This window comes from Leptodactylus fuscus, chromosome 8, assembly GCF_031893055.1.
Source record: "Leptodactylus fuscus isolate aLepFus1 chromosome 8, aLepFus1.hap2, whole genome shotgun sequence".
NCBI lineage: Eukaryota > Metazoa > Chordata > Amphibia > Anura > Leptodactylidae > Leptodactylus > Leptodactylus fuscus.
Genome location: NC_134272.1, coordinates 2,084,184 through 2,109,092, shown reverse-complemented (window position 1 = coordinate 2,109,092; position 24,909 = coordinate 2,084,184). Strand labels below are relative to the sequence as shown.

The 24,909-nt window shown below is 44.6% G+C and overlaps 1 protein-coding gene across 4 annotated transcripts in view; it reads left to right on the top strand.

The window, feature by feature from the left end:
• Positions 1 to 24,909, top strand: part of EEF2K (eukaryotic elongation factor 2 kinase) — a 54,121-nt gene that overhangs the window by 13,807 nt on the left and 15,405 nt on the right. For 2 of the 4 annotated variants that reach the window (XM_075285184.1, XM_075285182.1), the window contains exons 3-14: positions 3,652 to 3,702; positions 4,585 to 4,685; positions 8,920 to 8,980; positions 9,467 to 9,504; positions 12,414 to 12,585; positions 19,296 to 19,445; positions 19,595 to 19,727; positions 20,405 to 20,532; positions 21,342 to 21,543; positions 21,647 to 21,711; positions 21,809 to 21,880; positions 23,060 to 23,119. In XM_075285184.1, the coding sequence (XP_075141285.1) occupies positions 3,652 to 3,702; positions 4,585 to 4,685; positions 8,920 to 8,980; positions 9,467 to 9,504; positions 12,414 to 12,585; positions 19,296 to 19,445; positions 19,595 to 19,727; positions 20,405 to 20,532; positions 21,342 to 21,543; positions 21,647 to 21,711; positions 21,809 to 21,880; positions 23,060 to 23,119 (1,233 nt within the window). The remainder of the gene's footprint in view (positions 1 to 3,651; positions 3,703 to 4,584; positions 4,686 to 8,919; positions 8,981 to 9,466; positions 9,505 to 12,413; positions 12,586 to 19,295; positions 19,446 to 19,594; positions 19,728 to 20,404; positions 20,533 to 21,341; positions 21,544 to 21,646; positions 21,712 to 21,808; positions 21,881 to 23,059; positions 23,120 to 24,909) is intronic. The other 2 variants (XM_075285185.1, XM_075285183.1) reach the window with 1 other exon arrangement.

The following is a 24,909-nucleotide window of genomic DNA, read 5'->3' as shown; positions in this document are numbered from 1 at the left end:
CCCAGACCAGACCTGTTCTATACATCGGGAGACCATCAGTGACCTCCACCGTGACACAGACCAGGCCTGTTCTGTACATTGGGAGACTGTCAGTGACCTCCACCATGACCCAGACCAGACCTGTTCTATACATCGGGAGACCATCAGTGACCTCCACCATGACCCAGACCAGGCCTGTTCTGTACATCGTCTCCATGTCTTGATATAGGGGCTGCTCTGACATTGCACGTAGACTAAGGCGACACTGTGGACATGACTTCTGTCTCGTGGCCAAGGACCGCTGTGTCGCTCTGCGAATCCTTACCTGACATTAGTGAATGGCTCGGGGATGTCATTATGATGGCATTATGACTCGGGGATGTCGCAGCCATGATTGGCGACTTATTCTTCGGATAGTCCGTCAGTATCCAGCATTTAGTAGCAGATGAGGTTTGTTGTTGCCATCATGCAGACAGGCCTACACGGACAGACGTGTCACTGCTGCAATGGCTCAGTCCTGGCGGAATCAGGAAGGTTTGGGTTATTACAGGGGAATATCCTATATGGTGTCAGCAGATCCCGGGGCCCCATGTTATCTAGCCTGTAGACTGTATATAACGGTCTGGCGCGTGCGTCCTACATACACAATGTGCACCGCTGTATGACTAGACTTTACATTTATTCTATACATTTCTTTAGTTATTGTGAGGAGGAGGAGGAACGTTCTTATCCTAAATTCTCCCTTGTGTCCTGTGATGTGAATGGATGTGGTAAGTGGAGACGTCCTGGGGACACAAGGGTTAATGGAGCACAAAGGAAGCTGCAGGATGATGGAGAGAATTACATCCAACTAGGACTAGTCAGAGCCAGTTCCTGCGCGTGCCCCCCCCCTCCCCTCCCCCTCTCGTGCAGGTCACCATTGTCATTCTGACATAATCCCATACCTATAGTGTGATATTGTGACCCCACGGAGCTGCTGTTTATCTGCGACATGTGCACAAGCAGCGAATCTCTGCACACACGTGACCCTGCACATTGTGCAATGAATATTATTGTAGATGAGGCTGAAAAATTGACTCTGTAACACATCGGGCAAAAGTCTCAGCAATGGCGTCAAATACCCGCAGACGTCCTTGTATTTGTGCACAACAAATCTGCTACATGTGAATGTGAACGTAGAAGGGCCGTCCGATCTGTGATTGCAGCGTGCCTGATCCTATAAGATGAGCGCGCTCCTGTGCGAGCTTATTCCTCTCTATCCATCCATAGTACACGCTTACTCGGTCGAGCCAAGCATGCATGTGTATGGGACAATCCGAATAGATCACTGTCTAATGTGAATGGCCACCTAATCCCCTATTAGCCAAGCCTTTGCAGGGTCGCTCTTTGATCTGATCATTGACGGTTCGGTTTGTAGGGCGATCCAGTAGATTTGGCAGACGTAGACATCTTGCTGTGTGAACACGATGGAACTAATATTGGGGACCACCAATGTCCCGGCTGGTCATTCCTGCCTGTGTAGTGCTCCGGCCCATGTCAAGGCCTTTCATGCTGCTTTGTAGATCCGGCGCTGGTTATACTCTCACATCTGGCCTGTGTAATAAGCCCTTGGGGTGTAATATTTGGTGCCTATGGATACGGCTGCTTTACCCTTCCCCTCCGTCTCCTGCAGCGGATTATCTGCGTGTTATTCTGCACAATCCACTTCTATGATGTCTGGGGATTAGTTTTTGCATTTCTTGCACATAATTAACCACGGTAGCGCCCCTCCCCCACACCCCTGTATTAGAGCGCGTATAGAGCGTATACACCCCATGTAATAAGTGTAATTTGCACCGCACTGCAGCCGTACAAGTCATCGCCATTGTAAGAAATGGTTTATTTTAGGGTAGTAAAACCCCCATGTCCTTCACATGTGTCATTGTGGTTAGGAAGAGGAAGCCGAACACGGGAGTCAGATCACATACATCACAATACAAGTACATGTATGTAAGGTTATAGGCTGTGACTTGTACATGTATGTAAGGTTATAGGCTGTGACGTGTACATGTATGTAAGGTTATAGGCTGTTACTTGTACATGTATGTAAGGTTATAGGCTGTGACTTGTACATGTATGTAAGGTTATACGCTGTGACTTGTACATGTATGTAAGGTTATAGGCTGTGACGTGTACATGTATGTAAGGTTATAGGCTGTGACTTGTACATGTATGTAAGGTTATAGGCTGTGACGTGTACATGTATGTAAGGTTATAGGTTGTGACTTGTACATGTATGTAAGGTTATAGGCTGTTACTTGTACATGTATGTAAGGTTATAGGCTGTGACTTGTACATGTATGTAAGGTTATAGGCTGTGACGTGTACATGTATGTAAGGTTATAGGCTGTGACTTGTACATGTATGTAAGGTTATAGGCTGTGACGTGTACATGTATGTAAGGTTATAGGTTGTGACTTGTACATGTATGTAAGGTTATAGGCTGTTACTTGTACATGTATGTAAGGTTATAGGCTGTGACTTGTACATGTATGTAAGGTTATAGGCTGTGATGTGTACATGTATGTAAGCTTATAGGCTGTGACTTGTACATGTATGTAAGCTTATAGGCTGTGACTTGTACATGTATGTTGTGCACCTTCCACGACTCCCTCTAATCTCTCATTAGTCCTATAGATATTGAGGAGATCAGACATGGACCTACATGACCACTGCCCAATTCCAGGGACACCGGAGCCCCATTATCCACAAAGCTTGGGCGGGGTGATGGATGTTTTTTGTGGGACCACAAAGTTTTGCTTTTGAAGTCTAAGACGTTCCTTTAGTCGGCGCCGGACCTAGAAGTGTAGACCCCTTATTTATATCAGAAGATTCAGCCTGTGGATCATCAAAAATAACAACCAACAAGTCTTGTGCGGCCATTGTGGGCCCTGTCCTGTAACCGTAGTCTGTGCGAGCGAGTGTGTGATGAGCAGCCAAGTCACTCGCGGCTTTAGGTTTTCACAGGAGAATTTTTGTGACGTTCCCATTACGACCATACAAGTGTCAATGATATTGGCTAGCGAGCGCCATGTCACATCTATTCACGTGTTCTGGGAGTTTGGGCTTTGCAGGAGAGGCTTTTGCCATTGATGGTCGCATAGACAAGCAGATGACGTGAATATCCCGCTGTATCGCGGCTTAGGATGGGGCTCGTGGTGGCGACACCACTGGAGGTTCCCTGCACGCTTATTCTTCTGACCAGACCGTGGTAAGATCCGTGTCTGCGGCCACCAACACAAACTGAATTCACAAGGGGGGACATTACGTCAGTGTACAAAAACGTGGAATCAGCCGGAACAACAGGAAGGAATTTGCAATAATAAGGATTAAAGATAACAATTGGGTTCAGATTCTTTTCATTGGCAGTGTTGGGTTACTGTGTATGTATAGTGTTTATGTATAGTGTGTGTGTGTACTGTGTGTGTATACTGTGTGTGTGTATAGTGTGTGTGTACGGTGTATATATTGTGTGTATACTGTGTGTGTATAATGTGTGTACTGTATATGTCTTATCCACGATGTAATATACTGAATTGATCCATGTTCTCTCCATGGCTTGTGTTCTCTCGCTATGTGTGTGTTGTACGTATTGTTTTGATTGTCCATAATTGCTTTTCGTGCATTTCCTAGAATGACAGACAGCGGTATATAAAGCATGGCTGCCTGACTGAGCGAGGTCGGGTATGTGTACCTTGTTATTGGACGTTGTATCACTAGACTGTACTGCGGTTCCTAATTCTATGTGCTGCCCTCCTCTATGACTATATAGCTTTAATTCATATAATGTATGTGTGCTGTATATAATGTGTGTGTGTGTATAATATATATTATGTGTGTGTATACTATAGCGTATATATAGCGTTAGTCATTTCACAAGTGGATTGCTCTGGACACTTGTATTCAGCACATAGAATTAGCACCTTGGCAGTATTAACCCCTTCTTCTTCTTCTCCTTCTTCTTCATCTTCTGTGTATTGTGTCTTACAAATAATGGATTTTCCTTCCCATAATTTCATGCCTTTCATTTCCACTATACCCCATGAATGTAATACATAATATGTCCATTTTCTCCTCCCATTATAATATACAGTCGATATTGGTTGATGACAATGATCTTCAGTATTGTCTGATTTAGGAAAACAATGCTGAAATACTAAGTTCTAGTTTAATGGAGGGGGCCCCACAATGTGGCCCCTCATCTATTAGACAGCATGTCTTGGAGGAACCAGCACCTCATGTATTATTATTTTACAGACCGCTGATTTTATTAGGAAGTGTGTAATGCCTCATTTCTCCTGCGGGGGAGCTGTAGGGAAATGACTGCTGTTCCCCCAGACATGAGGGCTGATCACTGGAGATCCTGTAATCGGTTTATCTTCAGCTGATACCTAATGAATGATTATAAAGCGTGGACAACCTCACTAGGTCACTATGTATTACCATATGGCGGTCATTACTACCATAAGTCGCCCATTCACACATGTAATAACATTAAACTTTCATCCTGGTTTCTTTGCTGTGCTCTTGGCTCCAGCTAATACAACTACTCAATGACTTTCACAGGAGGCCTGGAAACATGCCATCCAAAAAGCCAAGCAGATGCCTGATCCTTGGGCCGAGTTTCACCTGGAAGACATTGAGACAGAACATGCGACCCGACACAGGTCAGTAAACCAGAGCAATAGACTTCGCCAACCAGATTCCAGAAACTTCTAATACTTAGACATGTTAGAAGATGGCACCAGTGGGGGGTCAGGGAAGTTTCCAGCAGTCTCTTACTGACCTCACCCTGATTCTTAGTAGGGTCCCGACCTCCAGGCAATGAACCAATATAGTCTTCTTGTTGCGGAGATTGCCCATTGCACTGTACTTCACTGTCGGCATCTTTGGATAGAATGTCCGGTCATCTTGTCAGACAAGGGGGCGGGATTCTGAGCTCGGACACTGGCTGCCTCTGATTGGAGCTCTGAATCACGCCCCCTTCCTGACCCCACCCACCTGACACTATAGAGATTAACTATCACATCAGGCATATCCTGGAGATGACCAAGTGCTATACTGTTATACTGCTATACTGCTATAGTGATATACTGCTACACTGTTATATTGCTACACCATTATACTGCTTTAGTGATATACAGTTACATTGCTATACCATTATACTGCTATACTGCTATAGTGATATACAGTTATATTGCTATACCATTATACTGCTACACTGTTATATTGCTATACTGTTATGTTGCTATACCGTTATAGTGATATAGTGTTATACTGTTATATTGCTATACCGTTATACTACTATACCGTTATACTGCTATACTGCGTCTTGTTCATGTCGCAGCAGCCTGAAATTGCGATTCAGGTCCAGCTCTGAGCTCAGACGCCAGCGTTTTGTGCCTGCCCGTCTCAAGCTCTTAGAGACTTGGTGGAGTTCCAGGAATGTTCCCAGTAATTTTGGAAGGGTTCTCCATGACACGTAGTCTTATAGTTACCAAAGTAACATACGTGCAGAGTCAACTAGAAAAGGGATCCGAGCCCTGAAACGTAAGACTTGTCACATTTCTTATGTAACTTTAGGCCCCGTCCTGTACAGCGCAGAGCGGAGGGGTCAAATATAGCAAAAATCAGATTGTCCGAGGCAGAGTCACTGCCGGATCCCTCTGGGGATATAATATTTAGCTGGATTTCTTGTGTCGCCTATAGCGGCCCCTATACATATAGTCAGGACTATAGCGGGATAGATTGTGCTGCTAATCTTGGTACAAAGATGATGAGAAGACAGGGCATTATTTAAGACAAGGGATCTCGGAAGTTCCTACTTCATGAGGTCCATTCAGGGGGCGATGGCTGTCGGGGGTCGGCTGTAATTCCTACGTATTGTCCATCATGTGTCCGTGTTTGCACTACTGGGCAGTGTGTGGCCACCGACTGCTCCTGCGGGCTCAGAGACCAGGATGGCACCGGACGACGTTTCACCCCAGTCATGGGGCCGTATCAGAGCCCATATCCCATAGACACCCCACAACTCCCTCCATGACTTGTCCTGCCAGTATATAATATATCATGCCACCTGTGTACAGTGAGGCGTCTGCGTTATTATTTATGGCTTTTATTAGTGTCACGTTGTATGGCGGCCGCGCTCGGGGACTGAGCTAAACATAGATCTGTGTTTAGATGGGACTCAGCTGCTCTAGTAATGCCATGAAGAGCCCATACATGGCCAAGAATAGAAGAGCGCGGGCTAGCCGCGGCCCCCATGGCAGGCCGGGATATGTGAAACTAGGCAAACTTCTCAATGTTATCTACTGGCCCCGTATATAAATGTATAGACATCTACTGGCCCCGTATATAAATGTATAGACCTCTACTGGCCTCATATATAAATGTATAGACATCTACTGGCCCCGTATATAAATGTATAGACCTCTACTGGCCCCGTATATAAATGTATAGACCTCTACTGGCCCCATATATAAATGTATAGACGTCTACTGCCTCCGTATATAAATGTATAGATATCTACTGGCTCCGTATATAAATGTATAGACGTCTACTGCCTCCGTATATAAATGTATAGATATCTACTGGCTCCGTATATAAATGTATAGACGTCTACTGCCTCCGTATATAAATGTATAGACATCTACTGGCCCCGTATATAAATGTATAGACATCTACTGACCCGTATATAAATGTATAGACCTCTACTGACCCGTATATAAATGTATAGACCTCTACTGGCCCCGTATATAAATGTATAGACCTCTACTGGCCCCGTATATAAATGTATAGACCTCTACTGGCCCCGTATATAAATGTATAGACATCTACTGACCCGTATATAAATGTATAGACCTCTACTGACCCGTATATAAATGTATAGACATCTACTGACCCGTATATAAATGTATAGACCTCTACTGGCCCCGTATATAAATGTATAGACCTCTACTGGCCCCGTATATAAATGTATAGACCTCTACTGGCCCCGTATATAAATGTATAGACGTCTACTGCCTCCGTATATAAATGTATAGACATCTACTGGCCCCGTATATAAATGTATAGACCTCTACTGGCCCCGTATATAAATGTATAGACCTCTACTGGCCCCGTATATAAATGTATAGACATCTACTGGCCCCGTATATAAATGTATAGACCTCTACTGGCCCCGTATATAAATGTATAGATATCTACTGGCTCCGTATATAAATGTATAGACGTCTACTGGCCCCGTATATAAATGTATAGACCTCTACTGACCCGTATATAAATGTATAGACCTCTACTGACCCGTATATAAATGTATAGACCTCTACTGGCCCCGTATATAAATGTATAGACCTCTACTGGCCCCGTATATAAATGTATAGACCTCTACTGACCCGTATATAAATGTATAGACCTCTACTGGCCCCGTATATAAATGTATAGACCTCTACTGGCCCCGTATATAAATGTATAGACCTCTACTGGCCCCGTATATAAATGTATAGACCTCTACTGACCCCGTATATAAATGTATAGACCTCTACTGGCCCCGTATATAAATGTATAGACATCTACTGACCCGTATATAAATGTATAGACATCTACTGACCCGTATATAAATGTATAGACCTCTACTGGCCCCGTATATAAATGTATAGACATCTACTGACCCGTATATAAATGTATAGACATCTACTGACCCGTATATAAATGTATAGACCTCTACTGACCCCGTATATAAATGTATAGACCTCTACTGGCCCCGTATATAAATGTATAGACATCTACTGGCCCCGTATATAAATGTATAGACATCTACTGACCCGTATATAAATGTATAGACCTCTACTGGCCCCGTATATAAATGTATAGACATCTACTGACCCGTATATAAATGTATAGACATCTACTGACCCGTATATAAATGTATAGACATCTACTGACCCGTATATAAATGTATAGACCTCTACTGGCCCCGTATATAAATGTATAGACATCTACTGACCCGTATATAAATGTATAGACATCTACTGACCCGTATATAAATGTATAGACATCTACTGACCCGTATATAAATGTATAGACCTCTACTGGCCCCGTATATAAATGTATAGACATCTACTGACCCGTATATAAATGTATAGACCTCTACTGGCCCCGTATATAAATGTATAGACCTCTACTGGCCCCGTATATAAATGTATAGACATCTACTGGCCCCGTATATAAATGTATAGCCGTCACTCTCTTAGGCCTCATACACACGCATGTCCTAGTCTTGGCCGCCCTTGTGCAGCAGACCAGTGTGGGGGATCACACATGTCTTTTTGCAGATTACATGCAGACATGTCTTTTGTGGACAGTAAAATCCCCTACGGTCATGTGAGGGAGCCTGAGAGAAAACCGTCAGGTCAATGTCCAGGTTTGCCATGTTTTAAGGTGCCCATAGAGGCTGGTTCATCCCCCTGCCTTAGTATATGAGGGTGCAGCTCCCCCCCCCCCCCCCCCCCGATCCTGCAGCGATGGGGAATTCATCCTTTTATTCTCCAGGATTATAAATCCCCACACGCAGCAGCGCCACACTCTATATAGTGGCTGTGCTTGGTATTGCAGGTCAGCCCCATTCCAGTGACTGTACACAGGCCACATAACAATGTGGAGCCGCTGTTCCCTGTGTATGACCTGGAGGTGCTGTGACCTGGTGTGACCGCTGGGCGCTCGCTGTGCCGTGGGGATCACCGATTCTCTCCTAGGACGATAGGCCGGGATTGGATCAGCAGAATGCGACTTTATAGCAGGGAATGTCATTTTCTGTTTCTGAAGCTTTTACATGTTATTTAGGCTGCAGTTCTTCTTCTTCTCTCTGAGATTCTTGCGTTCTCTTGACCCTTCTGTCTGCAGGTACAATGCCGTCTCTGGACAGTGGGTACAGGACGACGTGCTCATTAAGATGGCCTCTCAGGTAGGTCCATTGGCTTTTGTTTCTCACCCCACACCCGAGCCCTGGGATTTCATGTACCATTCAGTTGAGCGAATCCAGACGAGGCGACCCCACAATGCCAATACAAAAGCCACGAAAAATTCTACTTTGTGAACGTGCCCTAAATGTTCGGTTTTTCTAAGAAGTCATAACAAATATATACAGGGAAATATAGTGTACAAGCACGTATGTAATGGTGAGCGCAGGACCTGAGCCCGCACCAGGAAAGCTCCAGTAACATCTGCCCCGGGATTGTGTAAGAGCAGAAGAACAACAATCCTGGAAGGGCCAAATCCTTTATTATAAGGGACATGAACGGATCTCATGGACTGTAATGGCATCTAATGGACAGCATGCTATAGGGTCTGGTCCAGTATGGAATCTGAAGGGAACACACATGTGAACAGAGTCCTAGGGACAGATCCTAATGTGTACGTGTAACTCTGTATATTGTTATTTTTTTTCTAGTCATTTGGACGCGGTGCAATGAGAGAATGCTACAGAACGTAAGTCATGGCGTGTAACAATGGACGGCACATCTATCTATCTATCTATCTATCTATCTATCTCCTATCTATCTCCTATCTATCTCCTATCTATCTCCTATCTATCTCCTATCTATCTATCTATCTATCTATCTATCTATCTATCTATCTCCTATCTCCTATCTATCTATCTATCTATCTATCTATCTATCTATCTATCTATCTCCTATCTATCTATCTATCTATCTATCTCCTATCTATCTATCTATCTATCTATCTATCTCCTATCTATCTATCTATCTATCTATCTATCTCCTATCTATCCTATCTATCTATCTATCTATCTCCTATCTATCCTATCTATCTATCTATCTATCTATCTATCTATCTATCTATCTATCTCCTATCTCCTATCTATCTATCTATCTATCTATCTATCTATCTATCTATCTATCTATCTCCTATCTATCTATCTATCTATCTATCTATCTCCTATCTATCTATCTATCTATCTATCTATCTCCTATCTATCTATCTATCTATCTCCTATCTATCCTATCTATCTATCTATCTATCTATCTATCTATCTATCTCCTATCTATCTATCTATCTATCTATCTATCTCCTATCTATCTATCTATCTATCTATCTATCTCCTATCTATCTATCTATCTATCTATCTCCTATCTATCTATCTATCTATCTATCTATCTATCTCCTATCTATCTATCTATCTATCTATCTATCTATCTATCTCCTATCTATCTATCTATCTATCTATCTATCTATCTATCTATCTCCTATCTATCTATCTATCTATCTATCTATCTATCTATCTATCTCCTATCTATCTATCTATCTATCTATCTATCTATCTATCTCCTATCTATCTATCTCCTATCTATCTATCTATCTATCTATCTATCTATCTATCTATCTCCTATCTATCTATCTATCTATCTATCTATCTATCTATCTCCTATCTATCTATCTATCTATCTATCTATCTATCTCCTATCTATCTATCTATCTATCTATCTATCTATCTATCTATCTATCTATCTCCTATCTATCTATCTATCTATCTATCTCCTATCTATCTATCTCCTATCTATCTATCTATCTATCTATCTATCTATCTATCTATATCACTTTAGTCTCTCCTAGTTTAGTCTCTTTAGTCTCTCCTAGTCCCGGGGCTTCTGTTATTCCTGTCGGGTGTGCTGAGCGTCTGCCACTCTTGTAAATCTTCCATATACTGAGCAGTAGTGTGGGAATGTGTGCGGTATTATCACTAGTACGTGTTCACTAATGTAACGTTACTGCGCCCGGAGCGTTATAAGGATTATGTAACCTCATTGCTGTTTATTGCTCGGGAGCTTCTTTGTGGGAACTTGTCAGAACTCCTTGTCATTATGAAGCTTTAATAACACGAGGTTTGCAAGAAGAGTTTAATACATGACATGGTGTAACTTGTCGCCGGGTCCCTTCTGTGAGCTAGAACATACCGGAGAACCCGAGCCATTGATATATTAGATAGACAGCCATATAATATAATATAATACTACATCTCCCCTGTATGTTGGATTTTACCCTGTTCAGTTGTTGCCTCCTCCTAAGATAAGCGGCGCAGTGGTGTCTGGCACAAGCTTATCCTGCTGGCCATACACATTAGATGTCCACTGAAGTTGCCAAACTTAGTCAGTCATCTAATCTTCAGGGTCCGGCAGCAGATTTGCCCCTCTTCCAGTTCAGCACATGGGCACGTCTTGGCCAAGCATGCATGTTTATGGGGGCGCTGGCGAGGTAGCCTCCACCAGTCTAAGGCTTAGTTGAGCCGAGCATGCAATGTCTTCAGCGCCATGTGATTCTATGTCTATGGCCGCTGCTTTTAGTCCTTGTTTTTCTGTAATCTCAGCCTATCATCTGTCTCAATGTCATAAAACCTAAGGAGGAAGAAACCAGCGAGGGTTAAACATTGCAGAACTAAGATGTATCCAAGGTGCAGACATTGATCCCAGTCTGTATATACCAGATTAGTGTCGGCCTGTGATAAGACAACAGTGATAGAGGTAGCCGCACAATGGCGTCCATGAGCCGGGTGTGTGTGTTATTCTCAGGTCTCTGGATATTATTGGACATATCTGACAACCAGTATACAGGGAATTTTAGCCTTTTTCAGAAGTTGGATCTTCTACAAAGCGTCTGTATTGTGCATGGGCTGTATCTGGTTTTACAACTCAGCCCCATTCTAGTATATAGGATCAGAGCTGCGGCCGATATACACTGGACCGGGCCTTCTCCCCTCTATAGGTTCTGGTGCTGCGGGAACGGCTGTGTGGAGTCCGGGTGTCGGACCCCATCCATCTGGTCTTCAGTATCATAAATGCCCCCCAGTCAGGAAGACCCCATGAAGGTTCTCCAAGAACATTGGAATAATGGCCGCCACACTAAATGACCATGTCCTGTGTGTGGGGTGTCCCAATATTCCCCCTATGGCAGATGCTTAAGAGGAATCAGGATGGTCGATTGTAACCTGCCAGACATATTTATTCTCAAAGGAGATGAACTGCAGTCACTTCATTCCCTCTCATCATTCAGGAGACATACACACTTGGCAAAGAAATCCTATTGAACGCAATAGAAACTTTCATAAGACTTTTCACTGGAAAATTGATAGAACAAAGTTAGAGAAAGTATCAGCAGTCTTGTGAGATCAGATTGTATGTTACAGTGTTGTAAGATCTGATTGTATGTCCTAGTATTGTGAGATCTGATTGTATGCTCTATTATTATGTGTATTATTATCATGTGTAATGGTATTGTGAGATCAGATTGTATGTCTTAGTATTGAGCAATCTGATTGTATGTTTCTAGTATTGACATATCCATCATGGCTATCCTATGTAAATACTCCTGTGTATTTTTAGGAAGAAGTTATCTAACTTCTCGCACAGTCAGCAGTGGAAATGCGCCTACAATTATGTGGCCAAGCGTTATTTAGAGACGGTTGACAGAGATGTGTACTTTGAAGATGTCCGACTACAGATGGAGGCCAAGTTGTGGGGCGAGGAGTACAACCGGCACAAACCACCAAAGCAGGTAAGATGACTTAGCCCGGCGTGCAGGGAGAGGGGAGAGATAAGCCGTGACCTCATCTATGGTCAGCAGTGATGTAATGATGGGGCACTATGGGTGTTATCTATAGAGGTCTTATCATTTATTGTAATATTGCCTGTCATGTAAATGCAAAGAAAACCCCAACAGAACTGGCAAGTGTCTATTGTTAGATTTGGTGAAAAATAAATAAATGGTATTTCTACAATTATTGATTGTATGATATCGAGATGGAAAGCCAAAAACCAAATCATCATTTCCCTGCTTTTATTGCAGTCACAATGTAACACAGAATGTGCATCGATGAATATAACAAAGTAATCACTGCAATCTGTAAAAGCAAAGCATTTGACATCTAGTAAGTCCTGACCTGTGTCGGGGAATTGTGTTTTGGGTCATTTCCATAGATTTCCTTCGTACAGACATAATACTCCAAATACATTGTGAAAGAAATAATAGAAACTGCTACAATGTGTATAAGAAAGTGCAATAAGTGTGTCTAAACTTGGCACACAAGTGGCACCTCACAGAGCTATTGTTAGGGCGCCCCCAGGTAACAGCAGGACGTCGCAGGAAGTGAAGGTGAATACGTCTTGGAGATCCGCTCATGAAGGACTGCATGAAAGCCCTCAGTCACCTAGGGGAGGGATGAGTCAGTGGGGAATTGCACCATATGTCCCTAACTTTTGGGGACAGCCTCTATTACTTGAATACAGTCACATTATCTTTAACATTAAAAATATTTCAGTTTTGATGAGACTTTCAGAGTGCGCAATCTGTGTCTGTGAGATGAGCAGCCGCAGAGATTGTCTGTCGGCCTCGCACGTCACAGTCCTGTGTCACATTTACACCTATTCCTGCTGTAATGTTTGTGTAGAAACCTCACATAATGGATCAGTTTGCACACATTTTTGGCAGCCAGGTGAGAGCAACAGGAACTGAACTCATGACCTTGTGTGCGAAATCCCTGCGGCCCCGCCTACTTGTCACAAGGGCTCAAAACATCTCCAGGCTTATGTCAGATAAAGAGCGGATGGGATTATTTGTGACCAACGTCTGTGTGATGTGAATCTGATCTATAACAGCACGGTAAAAGGGGGAGGCCGAGTGTGAACAGCGCTCTGTAAGATTGCACTAAGCGTATATTCACATGTGCAGTTACCAGGTTGCAGTTCTTACAGTGTGGGGGTGGGGCACTTTTCTGCATCTATATTAGATTGATGTTGGATGAACCAGACAAATATGGCAGCCTCAGTTGACCTTACACTGTATATTGGGATGTCCGAACGCCTCTACATTTGTCAGATGTTGGCAAAGTCCTGACTGGATTCTGACATGTGTAAGGGTGCGTTCACATCAAAGTCTGTCTAAAATAACAGAGAAGAAGTTGTGCGAGGTCATACACCAAATATCCGGCAGTCCCTGTTATAGTCCAGGAGTCCCCCGGATACCGCTATTATCTGATGTTACGTTGGACGTCTTTATTGTTTATTCTGCTCTTTGGCCTCTCCATAGACCTGGAGATTGTTTAGAATTATGGATTAAATAAGGCAGGTGTGAACGCTCCTCAATCCCTTCATTCTCCAGAAAATAAGATGCAGGAAAAGGCAAAGACGTCTCCTCTCAATATTCAGAGAAGGGGATGTCAGATACTAATAGCAAAGTCTATATAATATACAATATATATGTGTGTGTGTATATATATATATATATATATATATATATATATGTGTGTGTGTGTGTGTGTGTGTGTGTGTGTGTGTGTGTGTGTGTGTGTGTGTGTGTGTGTGTGTGTGTGTGTGTGATTACATGGCCTAACTTGTTCTGCGAGGCTCAGTCTGGGGGCTTATGTATATATGAGTGTATGTGTGTGTGTGTGTGTGTATATATATATATATATATATATATATATATATATATATATATATATATATATATATATATATAGTGTGTGTAGAGCTGTTATATTTGGTGTTCTGCGGCCCCCCTGCCGCTCGCCCCTTCCTCCTCCTCTCTGTGTATGTTATGGTATATCCTATGTCATATATATCGTCAGTAACATGCCGCACATCACTGAGGGCTGAAGTGTACAGAACACATTGTCCCGGGGTGTATACACCATGAGACGTGCTATACGTGAGGCTGCGCCTTGTGCTCGGCCTTGTTTACATTCTAGACATGGCTCCTCCTGAAACGTGAGCCTGACTGACTAGAGAATGGCGGCGTCTCCTCTAACCACATCCCACAGTCTCACCCATAACAACATTCATGTGCCTGTGAGAGGTGACAGGACGGCGGCGGCCGCTGCTATCTAATCTCCTGCAGGCTGCGGCCTTGTTTACCCTCCTGTGAGTCTCCATGTGCAGATATTTTAGTGGCGGCCTAGTCCTGTATCTGCATTACTGGAGTCTCTGTCACGTCCTCGGCTATGGCCGCACGTCTTCTCTTATCCACTTTCCTTCTATTAATTTCTTATTGATTGATTTACCTCGCACGTTATTAGATTTTTCTGCCAGGTCCGTGTTTGCACAGTGCAGTTCTGCAAAGCTCCGCGCTCTCGCCATCATGTCTGCAGAGATTTTTTTTTTCTTTTTCTGTGGAGTTTGTCGTTGTGAGGCCATTAGTTCCCATGGTAATGAGCAGGCCTGTAAGTCTCGGTACACGGGAGCTTAGATACGTCAGGTGTGTCACTATCCAGTATTCCCAGTTCTGTAGCTTAGATACCTCAGGTGTGTCACTATCCAGTATTCCCAGTTCTGTGCTATAGCTTAGATACGTCAGGTGTGTCACTATCCAGTATTCCCAGTTCTGTAGCTTAGATACCTCAGGTGTGTCACTATCCAGTATTCCCAGTTCTGTGCTATAGCTTAGATACGTCAGGTGTGTCACTATCCAGTATTCCCAGTGCTATAGTTTAGATACGTCAGGTGTGTCACTATCCAGTATTCCCAGTTCTGTGCTATAGCTTAGATACGTCAGGTGTGTCACTATCCAGTATTCCCAGTTCTGTGCTATAGCTTAGATACGTCAGGTGTGTCACTATCCAGTATTCCCAGTTCTCTGCTATAGCTTAGATACCTCAGGTATTCCCAGTTCTCTGCTATAGCTTAGATACCTCCGGTGTGTCACTATCCAGTATTCCCAGTTCTGTAGCTTAGATACCTCAGGTATTCCCAGTTCTGTAGCTTAGATACCTCAGGTATTCCCAGTTCTGTGCTGTAGCTTAGATACCTCCGGTGTGTCACTATCCAGTATTCCCAGTTCTGTAGCTTAGATACCTCAGGTATTCCCAGTTCTCTGCTGTCCACTTGTAGATCGGATCGTCAGTGACGCCATTTATCGGATTTCTATGGTCCGCTTTAGGCTTTGTTCCCATCTCCATCAGAATTCATCCGGTGCAGTGTTGGTCCTATGGGTCAGATAACAGATATGCGGAGGACCCCATTATAGTGAGTTGGGTCCCTCAGGGATCCGTTGTCTGTCATTAGGCGAACCCGAAGAACGGAGTGAACAGCGCTGATATGAACATACAGTCCTATGAAAAAGTTTGGGCACCCCTATTAATCTTAATCATTTTTAGTTCTAAATATTTTGGTATTTGCAGCAGCCATTTCAGTTTGATATATCTAATAACTGATGGACACAGTAATATTTCAGGATTGAAATGAGGTTTATTGTACTAACAGAAAATGTGCAATATGCATTAAACCAAAATTTGACCGGTGCAAAAGTATGGGCACCTCAACAGAAAAGTGACATTAATATTTAGTAGATCCTCCTTTTGCAAAGATAACAGCCTCTAGTCGCTTCCTGTAGCTTTTAATCAGTTCCTGGATCCTGGATAAAGGTATTTTGGACAAACAATTCAAGTTCAGTTCAGTTAGATGGTCGCCGAGCATGGACAGCCCGCTTCAAATCATCCCACAGATGTTCAATGATATTCAGGTCTGGGGACTGGGATGGCCATTCCAGAACATTGTAATTGTTCCTCTGCATGAATGCCTGAGGATTTGGAGCGGTGTTTTGGATCATTGCCTTGCTGAAATATCCATCCCCGGCGTAACTTCAATTTCGTCACTGATTCTTGAACATTATTCTCAAGAATCTGCTGATACTGAGTGGAATCCATGCGACCCTCAACTTTAACAAGATTCCCGATGCCGGCATTGGCCACACAACCCCAAAGCATGATGGAACCTCCACCAAATCTTACAGTGGGTAGCATGTGTTTTTCTTGGAATGCTGTTTCTTTTTGGACGCCATGCATAACGCCTTTTTTTATAACCAAACAACTCAATCTTTGTTTCCAAAATGAAGCTGCCTTGTCCAAATGTGCTTTTTCATACCTCAGGTGACTCTGTTTGTGGCGTACGTGCAGAAACGGCTTCTTTCTCATCACTCTCCCATACAGCTTCTATTTGTGCAAAGTGCGCTGTATAGTTACCGATGCACAGTGACACCATCTGCAGCAAGATGATGCTGCAGCTCTTTGGAGGTGGTCTGTGGATTGTCCTTGACTCTTCTCACCATTCTTCTTCTCTGCCTTTCTGATATTTTTCTTGGCCTGCCACTTCTGGGCTTAACAAGAACTGTCCCTGTGGTCTTCCATTTCCTTACTATGTTCCTCACAGTGGCAACTGACAGGTTAAATCTCTGAGACAACGTTTTGTATCCTTCCCCTGAACAACTATGTTGAACAATCTTTGTTTTCAGATCATTTGAGAGCGGGCTGTCCATGTTCGGCGACCATCAAACTTAACTGAACTTGAATTGTTTTGTAGAAAGAAATGGTCCAAAATCCCTTCATCCAGGATCCAGGAACTGATTAAAAGCTACAGGAAGCGACTAGAGGCTGTTATCTTTGCAAAAGGAGGATCTACTAAATATTAATGTCACTTTTCTGTTGAGGTGCCCATATTTTTGCACCGGTCAAATTTTGGTTTAATGCATATTGCACATTTTCTGTTAGTACAATAAACCTCATTTCAATCCTGAAATATTACTGTGTCCATCAGTTATTAGATATATCAAACTGAAATGGCTGCTGCAAACACCAAAATATTTAGAACTAAAAATGATTAAGATTAACAGGGGTGCCCAAACTTTTTCATAGGACTGTACCTGTAGTAACGTGTTCAGACTGTCAAAAGTTGGCGCAGTTTTATGAAAACCTAGACATGATCCACATGATGGGTGTCCTGTGACCGGTCGTCATACAAGTCACCAATGAGTTAAGGGATTTTAATAAAAGAATAGAAAATAAGCAAGAAAATGCAAATCAACCATTTGTCCGGGGTCGGCTGCTATACAATGATCTGTATACATGTATAATGTCCCAAGCGCCGCCGCCCCCCCCCCCCCCCCCCCCCGTTCCCGCTTCCCCCAGCTGTTTTGCTGCCGCTAGAAGGATTTGGGGGGTTTTCTTGCCGTTTGGAGCCGTTTCTTGAGCGATCAGTGATTACAAGTCTTATTTTTTGCATTATTAGCAATCTCTTCCTCTGGCGAGTACGTGAAGTCCCAGCCGTCAGATTTCTGGTTTTAGCTTGTTCTCCGGCCTATATAAAACATATGTGAACGTCCCAAAGTAAACAATCTGCGGGAACGGCCGCAGGAGGAAATCAAGAGACGTTTGTTTTTGGAAATGTTCCATTGCGGGAGATTTTGTGGCTTTTTTCCCAAGGTTGTGCTGAATGCGCAGTAAGCAGCGAGATACCGGACAAGTCACTGCTCAGCAGTGAAGAGAACCAGATGGACGTGTTTGTACTGCAGAACCTGCCAAAATAGCAAACATTAATGGAGAACACTCCTGATATGTCCTGCGCAGGCCACGGCAGGAACGACATTCACCGAGATGTATATGAAGATTGTCAGGAACAGAGATATTAAAGGTGGATCAATCAGGTGGTCGCACCTCCTATGATCAGTGGGGTCCAGGTGGTCGCACCTCCTATGATCAGTGGGGGTCCCGGTGGTCGCACCTCCTATGATCAGTGGGGGTCCCGGTGGTCGCACCTCCTATGATCAGTGGGGGTCCCGGTGGTCGCACCTCCTATGATCAGTGGGGGTCCCGGTGGTCGCACCTCCTATGATCAGTGGGGGTCCCGGTGGTCGCACCTCCTATGATCAGTGGGGGTCCCGGTGGTTGCACCTCCTATGATCAGTGGGGGTCCCGGTGGTTGCACCTCCTATGATCAGTGGGGGTCCCGGTGGTCGCACTTCCTATGATCAGTGGGGGGTCCCGGTGGTCGCACCTCCTATGATCAGTGGGGGTCCCGGTGGTCGCACCTCCTATGATCAGTGGGGGTCCGGTGGTCGCACCTCCTATGATCAGTGGGGGTCCCTGTGGTCGCACCTCCTATGATCAGTGGGGGGTCCCGGTGGTTGCACCTCCTATGATCAGACAACTGCCCCCTATCCATGGGATTACAATCACCAGACTACAGTCCTATCAGATTTATTATGACTTTATGTCTTGTCTGTGCTCAGTAAGGTTACACATGTCTGACTATTAGGATGTTTGCACAGAGAAGACACCTGATATTTCCTTTTCTTTACCTCCTGTTTATTGCTCTTTCTTTGGTTACGGCTGTGTTCACACGTAGTATCAGTGTATGGTATCTCAGACTAGGCCTTGCAATGTCTCCTTCCCTCAGCTTGCAGTAACCTTGTATGTAATGTGTGATTCCTCCATACAGGTGGACATTATGCAGATGTGCATCCTGGAAATGAGAGACAGGCCCGGCAAGCCTTTGTTCCACCTGGAGCATTACATTGAGGGCAAATATATAAAATATAACTCTAACTCCGGCTTTGTCCGAGATGACAACATTCGCCTCACCCCTCAGGTAGGTTGTGTCCATGACTTTATGGTATTGATATGATTTCTTCCATGTTATTGCATGTCGCGCAGTATGTGAAGTATCTCTGTGATTTCTCAGTATCCATCATGTCTGTCTATACATCTACACGACCCGTCTTCTTCTTTTCTTTCTAGGCTTTCAGCCACTTTACATTTGAGCGCTCAGGACATCAGCTGATTGTTGTAGATATTCAGGGGGTGGGGGACTTGTACACGGACCCCCAGATTCATACAGAGTGTGGAACCGACTTTGGAGATGGCAACTTGGGTACAGTGTTGTGTTTCTATAGATGTCATTATTTCAGTTCTATAAACCATCACTTATTTGACTGTTTCCCTTATTAAACCTCTTTAGATTCATGTCCTCACCTTAGATGATCTCTGCAGGAGACGCTGATACGCCGTGCCGCTCATAGTGCAGTGTCTGAAGGAGATGTATTAAGTGTTCCTGCAGGGTATTCAAGGTTCTCTTTAACCATCTCTTGTCTCAGTGTCTGTGAGCGGGAAGTTTCTCTGGTCTGACACTTGTCATGGCTTCCTTCTTGTGGCTCGGTTAACTTCTTGTGCACACACTGTCCCTGCCCGGTTCCTGCATAAGAGGATAATCGGGTAATAATAAGAATTACATCATGGCTGGGTTTCTGTCAAGTCCCAGATTATAGAAAGTTCTGGCATTCATGGTCATATCCATTAGTGACTGATCAAGGCGAAAGACGTCACCCCTGAGATGGTTAGAGGAAATCTATAAAGCTGCAATATTTCTAAAATTTAGAATTTTTTTCCCCCTAAGTTATAAAATGATGATCTGTGCTAAATCTATTCTTCTAATTCATATTATACACAACAATCTACTGTAGTGTCCTAGATGCATCTGCAGTCTTTAGACAGCATTGTCGTCAGGTCTTGATGGCCTTTGTATATTACTATTGCTGTCTTTCCTTGCAGGGGTGCGTGGCATGGCCTTGTTCTTCCATTCCCATGCCTGCAACAAAATCTGCAAGAGCATGAAATTGACACCTTTTGACCTCTCCCCCAAGGAAAAGGCCGTGTTGGACAACTGCGCCAAGATGCTGGTATGTGACTGGTTTACAAATCTGAGACATTAGAGGAGTGCTGAATGATCCCCTCTGAAGACGTTGCGTATGCCTAGAATGTGGGCTGTGCTGGGACCTGAGCATAGTCATTGGATATGTTCTACTAGTTCTCCTTATTGTTGGTCGGTCAGGTTTTTCTAGCTCGGAGGTCAAAGGGCATTAAACGACAGATGCTCCGAGCTGTGCGCAGCTGCTGCGTCCTGCGGATTGTGCTATGAATAGCTTATAGTAACTACGTACAGAATTATGACATAAGAGATGCGACCATTTATTTGTCTCTATAAACCTCTTTATACACTTAGTTCATGTCGCTGTTTGTTCAGTCTGTTCTTCGCTTCCGTCATAGGATCAGAAGAACGGACTGATCTGTGTAGATGGAGCTATCTAATGACACTAATAGATCCTGACTGACCTCAGTGACTATAATGGGGTCTATTCGATGTATATTTTCCTTTTTTACCCCAGACTATAGCCGAGCCAACGACGCAGATGTGCACATAACGTAACATACAGAAATGGTTTGGAGAGAAGCTCTTGTTTATATTGTGGTCCATTATAAGTCTGGAAATCGCCGTCCCGTGCATTATGTGGCTCTCATAGTTGTTTGTGTACATGCAATATTACATTTACTGCAATGCTAAACATATTTCACCAGAGAGTCCTCCTGTCTTGTCTGTGCACTGCAGTTCATTCACTTGCAGAAGAGTAATATTGTGTATCCTCCGGCACATGACTCTCCATCAGGATATAAGACATATTGCAAACATTGTTGTGTTCCCTCCTTGTAGCAATCTGCAAAGACGGTCGTGCGGGGCACAGAAGAGAAGTGCGGCAGCTCTCGGGTGAGGACCATGTCCGGAAGTCGCCCACCTCTGCTATCTCGCCTGTCTGAGAACTCTGGCGATGAGAACATGAGTGACATGACATTCGACTCACTGCCAAGCTCGCCCTCCCCGGCCACACCTCAGGGTCACAGATTTGATATGCATGGTAGGACCGTCGCCATGGCAGACACACACATATATATTACTTTGGCGCACACTCGGGGACTTGTATACAAGGTTTTTGATTCTTCTCTGTGTTTTTTGCCCAGGATGGCCGATATTCAATGAAGTTGATAATCTGAATAATGAAGATCATAATCTCGATAACCGCAGAGTAAGTTATTGTTTTTGTTCTGTATTTACGTCTTCAGTTTGGTCAGTATTCTCACTAGGTGAACACGTAGCATCAGATTTATCCTATTGACTTACAGGACTCAGAAAATGGCGGAGACAGTGGCTGTCCCAGCGAAAAGAGAAGTGAATCTGATGAAATGGAGCACAAGGTAAGTCCAATGTCCTGACCGGACTCCCAGGACACCGACCGGCACTAGCCTATGGGGTGTTCATCAAACCGAGAGCTAGGACTGACCTATAGGAAAGATGGAGGTGGCCCCTATGATGAGGCCGCCAGCGCCAGGGCCTAGTGTTTGCTTTCCCTCTGCAGCCCTTACATGATGGTTGTGCCAATTCCCCGGCGTTGTCTTTGTTAACCATTCGGTTCCTCTGGAGGGGAGTCCTGCACAGGTTATAATCATCCAATGGTAAAGAGGATGTGACTGAGCAGGGCCGGGGCCCCCATCTCTGAGGGCCCCCTAGTAGATGTATATAGTAGGGTGATAAGATAATCCTTTAATAGTCCCACAGTGGGGACATTTCATGCTGTGTACACCTTCCCTGCTTACAAGAATTCTTGCTGATGGTGATGAGATACAGATTATACCTAATATTGGTAGATCTTGCTCTCCTCCTGTGCTATACGGCATCTGCCCGAGATTTAAGGAGTTTTCTCATCTTAGACTTTTATGGCAAATCTAGTAGAAGAGTCTTAAGTCTATGGAGAGATCTGAGAGAGTGTTCTGTATATGTAGGGAGAGGTTGCAGGTCCGTGACCATTGCTCCGCTCCATTGCACCATTGCACGCTCTGTGCTCTCTTGTTCTAGGATTGGGGGAGTCCCAGTGTTCAGACCCTCAGGCACAAAAGTCTCTATCGTTTATAGTTAAATACTTGTGGTCCAACACCTGGGATTCCCCCCAGATCAGCCGGGTGAGGGGACACAGGTCATGTGATGGATGATGTGGAGGCGATGCTCACCACAGCACTTGTACATGCAGGAGATCTGGGGAGGTCCCGGGGATTGGACCCCTCTGATCAGATATTGGTGACTTGTTCTGAGGATAAGTTATCAATCTGTAAGTCTTAGAGATAGCTTTTGGTATATTCAGCATCTTGCAGGTTCTTTCCTGACCATTCTATTCTTACAGCTGAGGCTCCTCGAACCGTCTGTACAAAGTCCTGTACATGTGTCCACTGGGAATATAGAAACCCTTCTGCTGAATTCCCTGTGGATTTCTAAACCTTTACCCTGTACCCAGTAATCTGACCGGGACGGGAGGAGTGTACAACAAGACTCCGCACATTGGTTTTATGGACACTTACATGGGGCCTATCTTCTCTTTGCAGCCACATGGTAATTATAACCGGAGACGTCTTGAGTCGGAGTCTGACGACAGCTTTGGGAAGGTACGTGCTGACCACTGTAATGTCATTTGCTTTTCTCTTCTTTCTTCCATTCACCATCTTATGCCAATTCCCTGAAATAAACAGCAGTCCTGGTGTGAGAGGAGGATGCGCAGCGTTGTATACATTATTATTTATATGGCACCATTAATTCCATGGTGCTTTACATTTTACATTACATTTTACAGAGCCTCATCCTGCGCCTTTCACAAGTCCAACCCATAGCAATGGCAATGAGAGGAAATTGCAGATTTTGGTGACTGCAGTGTCGTAGCTCCGTGGGTCCATGCAGTGTTTGAGGCATACCTGGGTGCACACAGGGAGGAATCGCAGTGGGTTAGCCAACTCCGACTTGTCAGCATACTAATCTACAAGGTCCATATTATGGCTGAGATTTATACAGATGTTCGCCATATTCTACAACTATCTTACCACATCGTAGCATTCAGGAGGCAGAATAGGAGCACATAGTGTACCGTGCAGGAGACAGTATGGCAGCACATAGAGTACCGTGCAGGAGTCAGTATGGCAGCACATAGAGTACCGTGCAGGAGGCAGAATGGGAGCACACAGTGTACCGTGCAGGAGACAGTATGGCAGCACACAGACAACCATGCAGGAGGCAGAATGGGAGCACACAGTGTACCGTGCAGGAGACAGTATGGCAGCACATAGAGTACCGTGCAGGAGGCAGTACACAGAGTACCGTGCAGGAGTCAGTATGGCAGCACATAGAGTACCGTGCAGGAGGCAGTAAGGCAGCACATGCAGTAGTCAGTATGGCAGCACATAGAGTACCGTGCAGGAGACAGTATGGCAGCATATAGAGTACCGTGCAGGAGTCAGTATGGCAGCACATAGAGTACCGTGCAGGAGACAGTATGGCAGCACATAGAGTACCGTGCAGGAGACAGTATGGCAGCACACAGACAACCATGCAGGAGGCAGAATGGGAGCACACAGTGTACCGTGCAGGAGACAGTATGGCAGCACATAGAGTACCGTGCAGGAGGCAGTACACAGAGTACCGTGCAGGAGTCAGTATGGCAGCACATAGAGTACCGTGCAGGAGACAGTATGGCAGCACATAGAGTACCGTGCAGGAGGCAGTATGGCAGCACATAGAGTACCGTGTAGGAGACAGTATGGCAGCACACAGACAACCATGCAGGAGGCAGAATGGGAGCACACAGTGTACCGTGCAGGAGTCAGTATGGCAGCACACAGAGTACTGTGCAGGAGGCAGTATGGCGGCACAGAGTACCGTGCAGGAGGCAGTATGGCGGCACATGCAGGAGGCAGTATGGCAGCACACAGAGTACCGTGCAGGAGTCAGTATGGCAGCACATAGAGTACCGTGCAGGAGTCAGTATGGCAGCACATAGAGTACTGTGCAGGAGGCAGTATGGCAGCACATAGAGTACCGTGCAGGAGGCAGTATGGCAGCACATAGAGTACCGTGCAGGAGGCAGTATGGCAGCACATAGAGTACCGTGCAGGAGTCAGTATGGCAGCACACAGAGTACCGTGCATGAGTCAGTATGGCAGCACACAGAGTACCATGCAGGAGGCAGTATGGCAGCACATGCAGTAACATGCAGGAGTCAGTATGGCAGCACATAGAGTACCGTGCAGGAGGCAGTATGGCAGCACATAGAGTACCGTGCAGGAGTCAGTATGGCAGCACACAGAGTACCGTGCAGGAGTCAGTATGGCAGCACACAGAGTACCATGCAGGAGGCAGTATGGCAGCACATGCAGTAACATGCAGGAGGCAGTATGGCAGCACATAG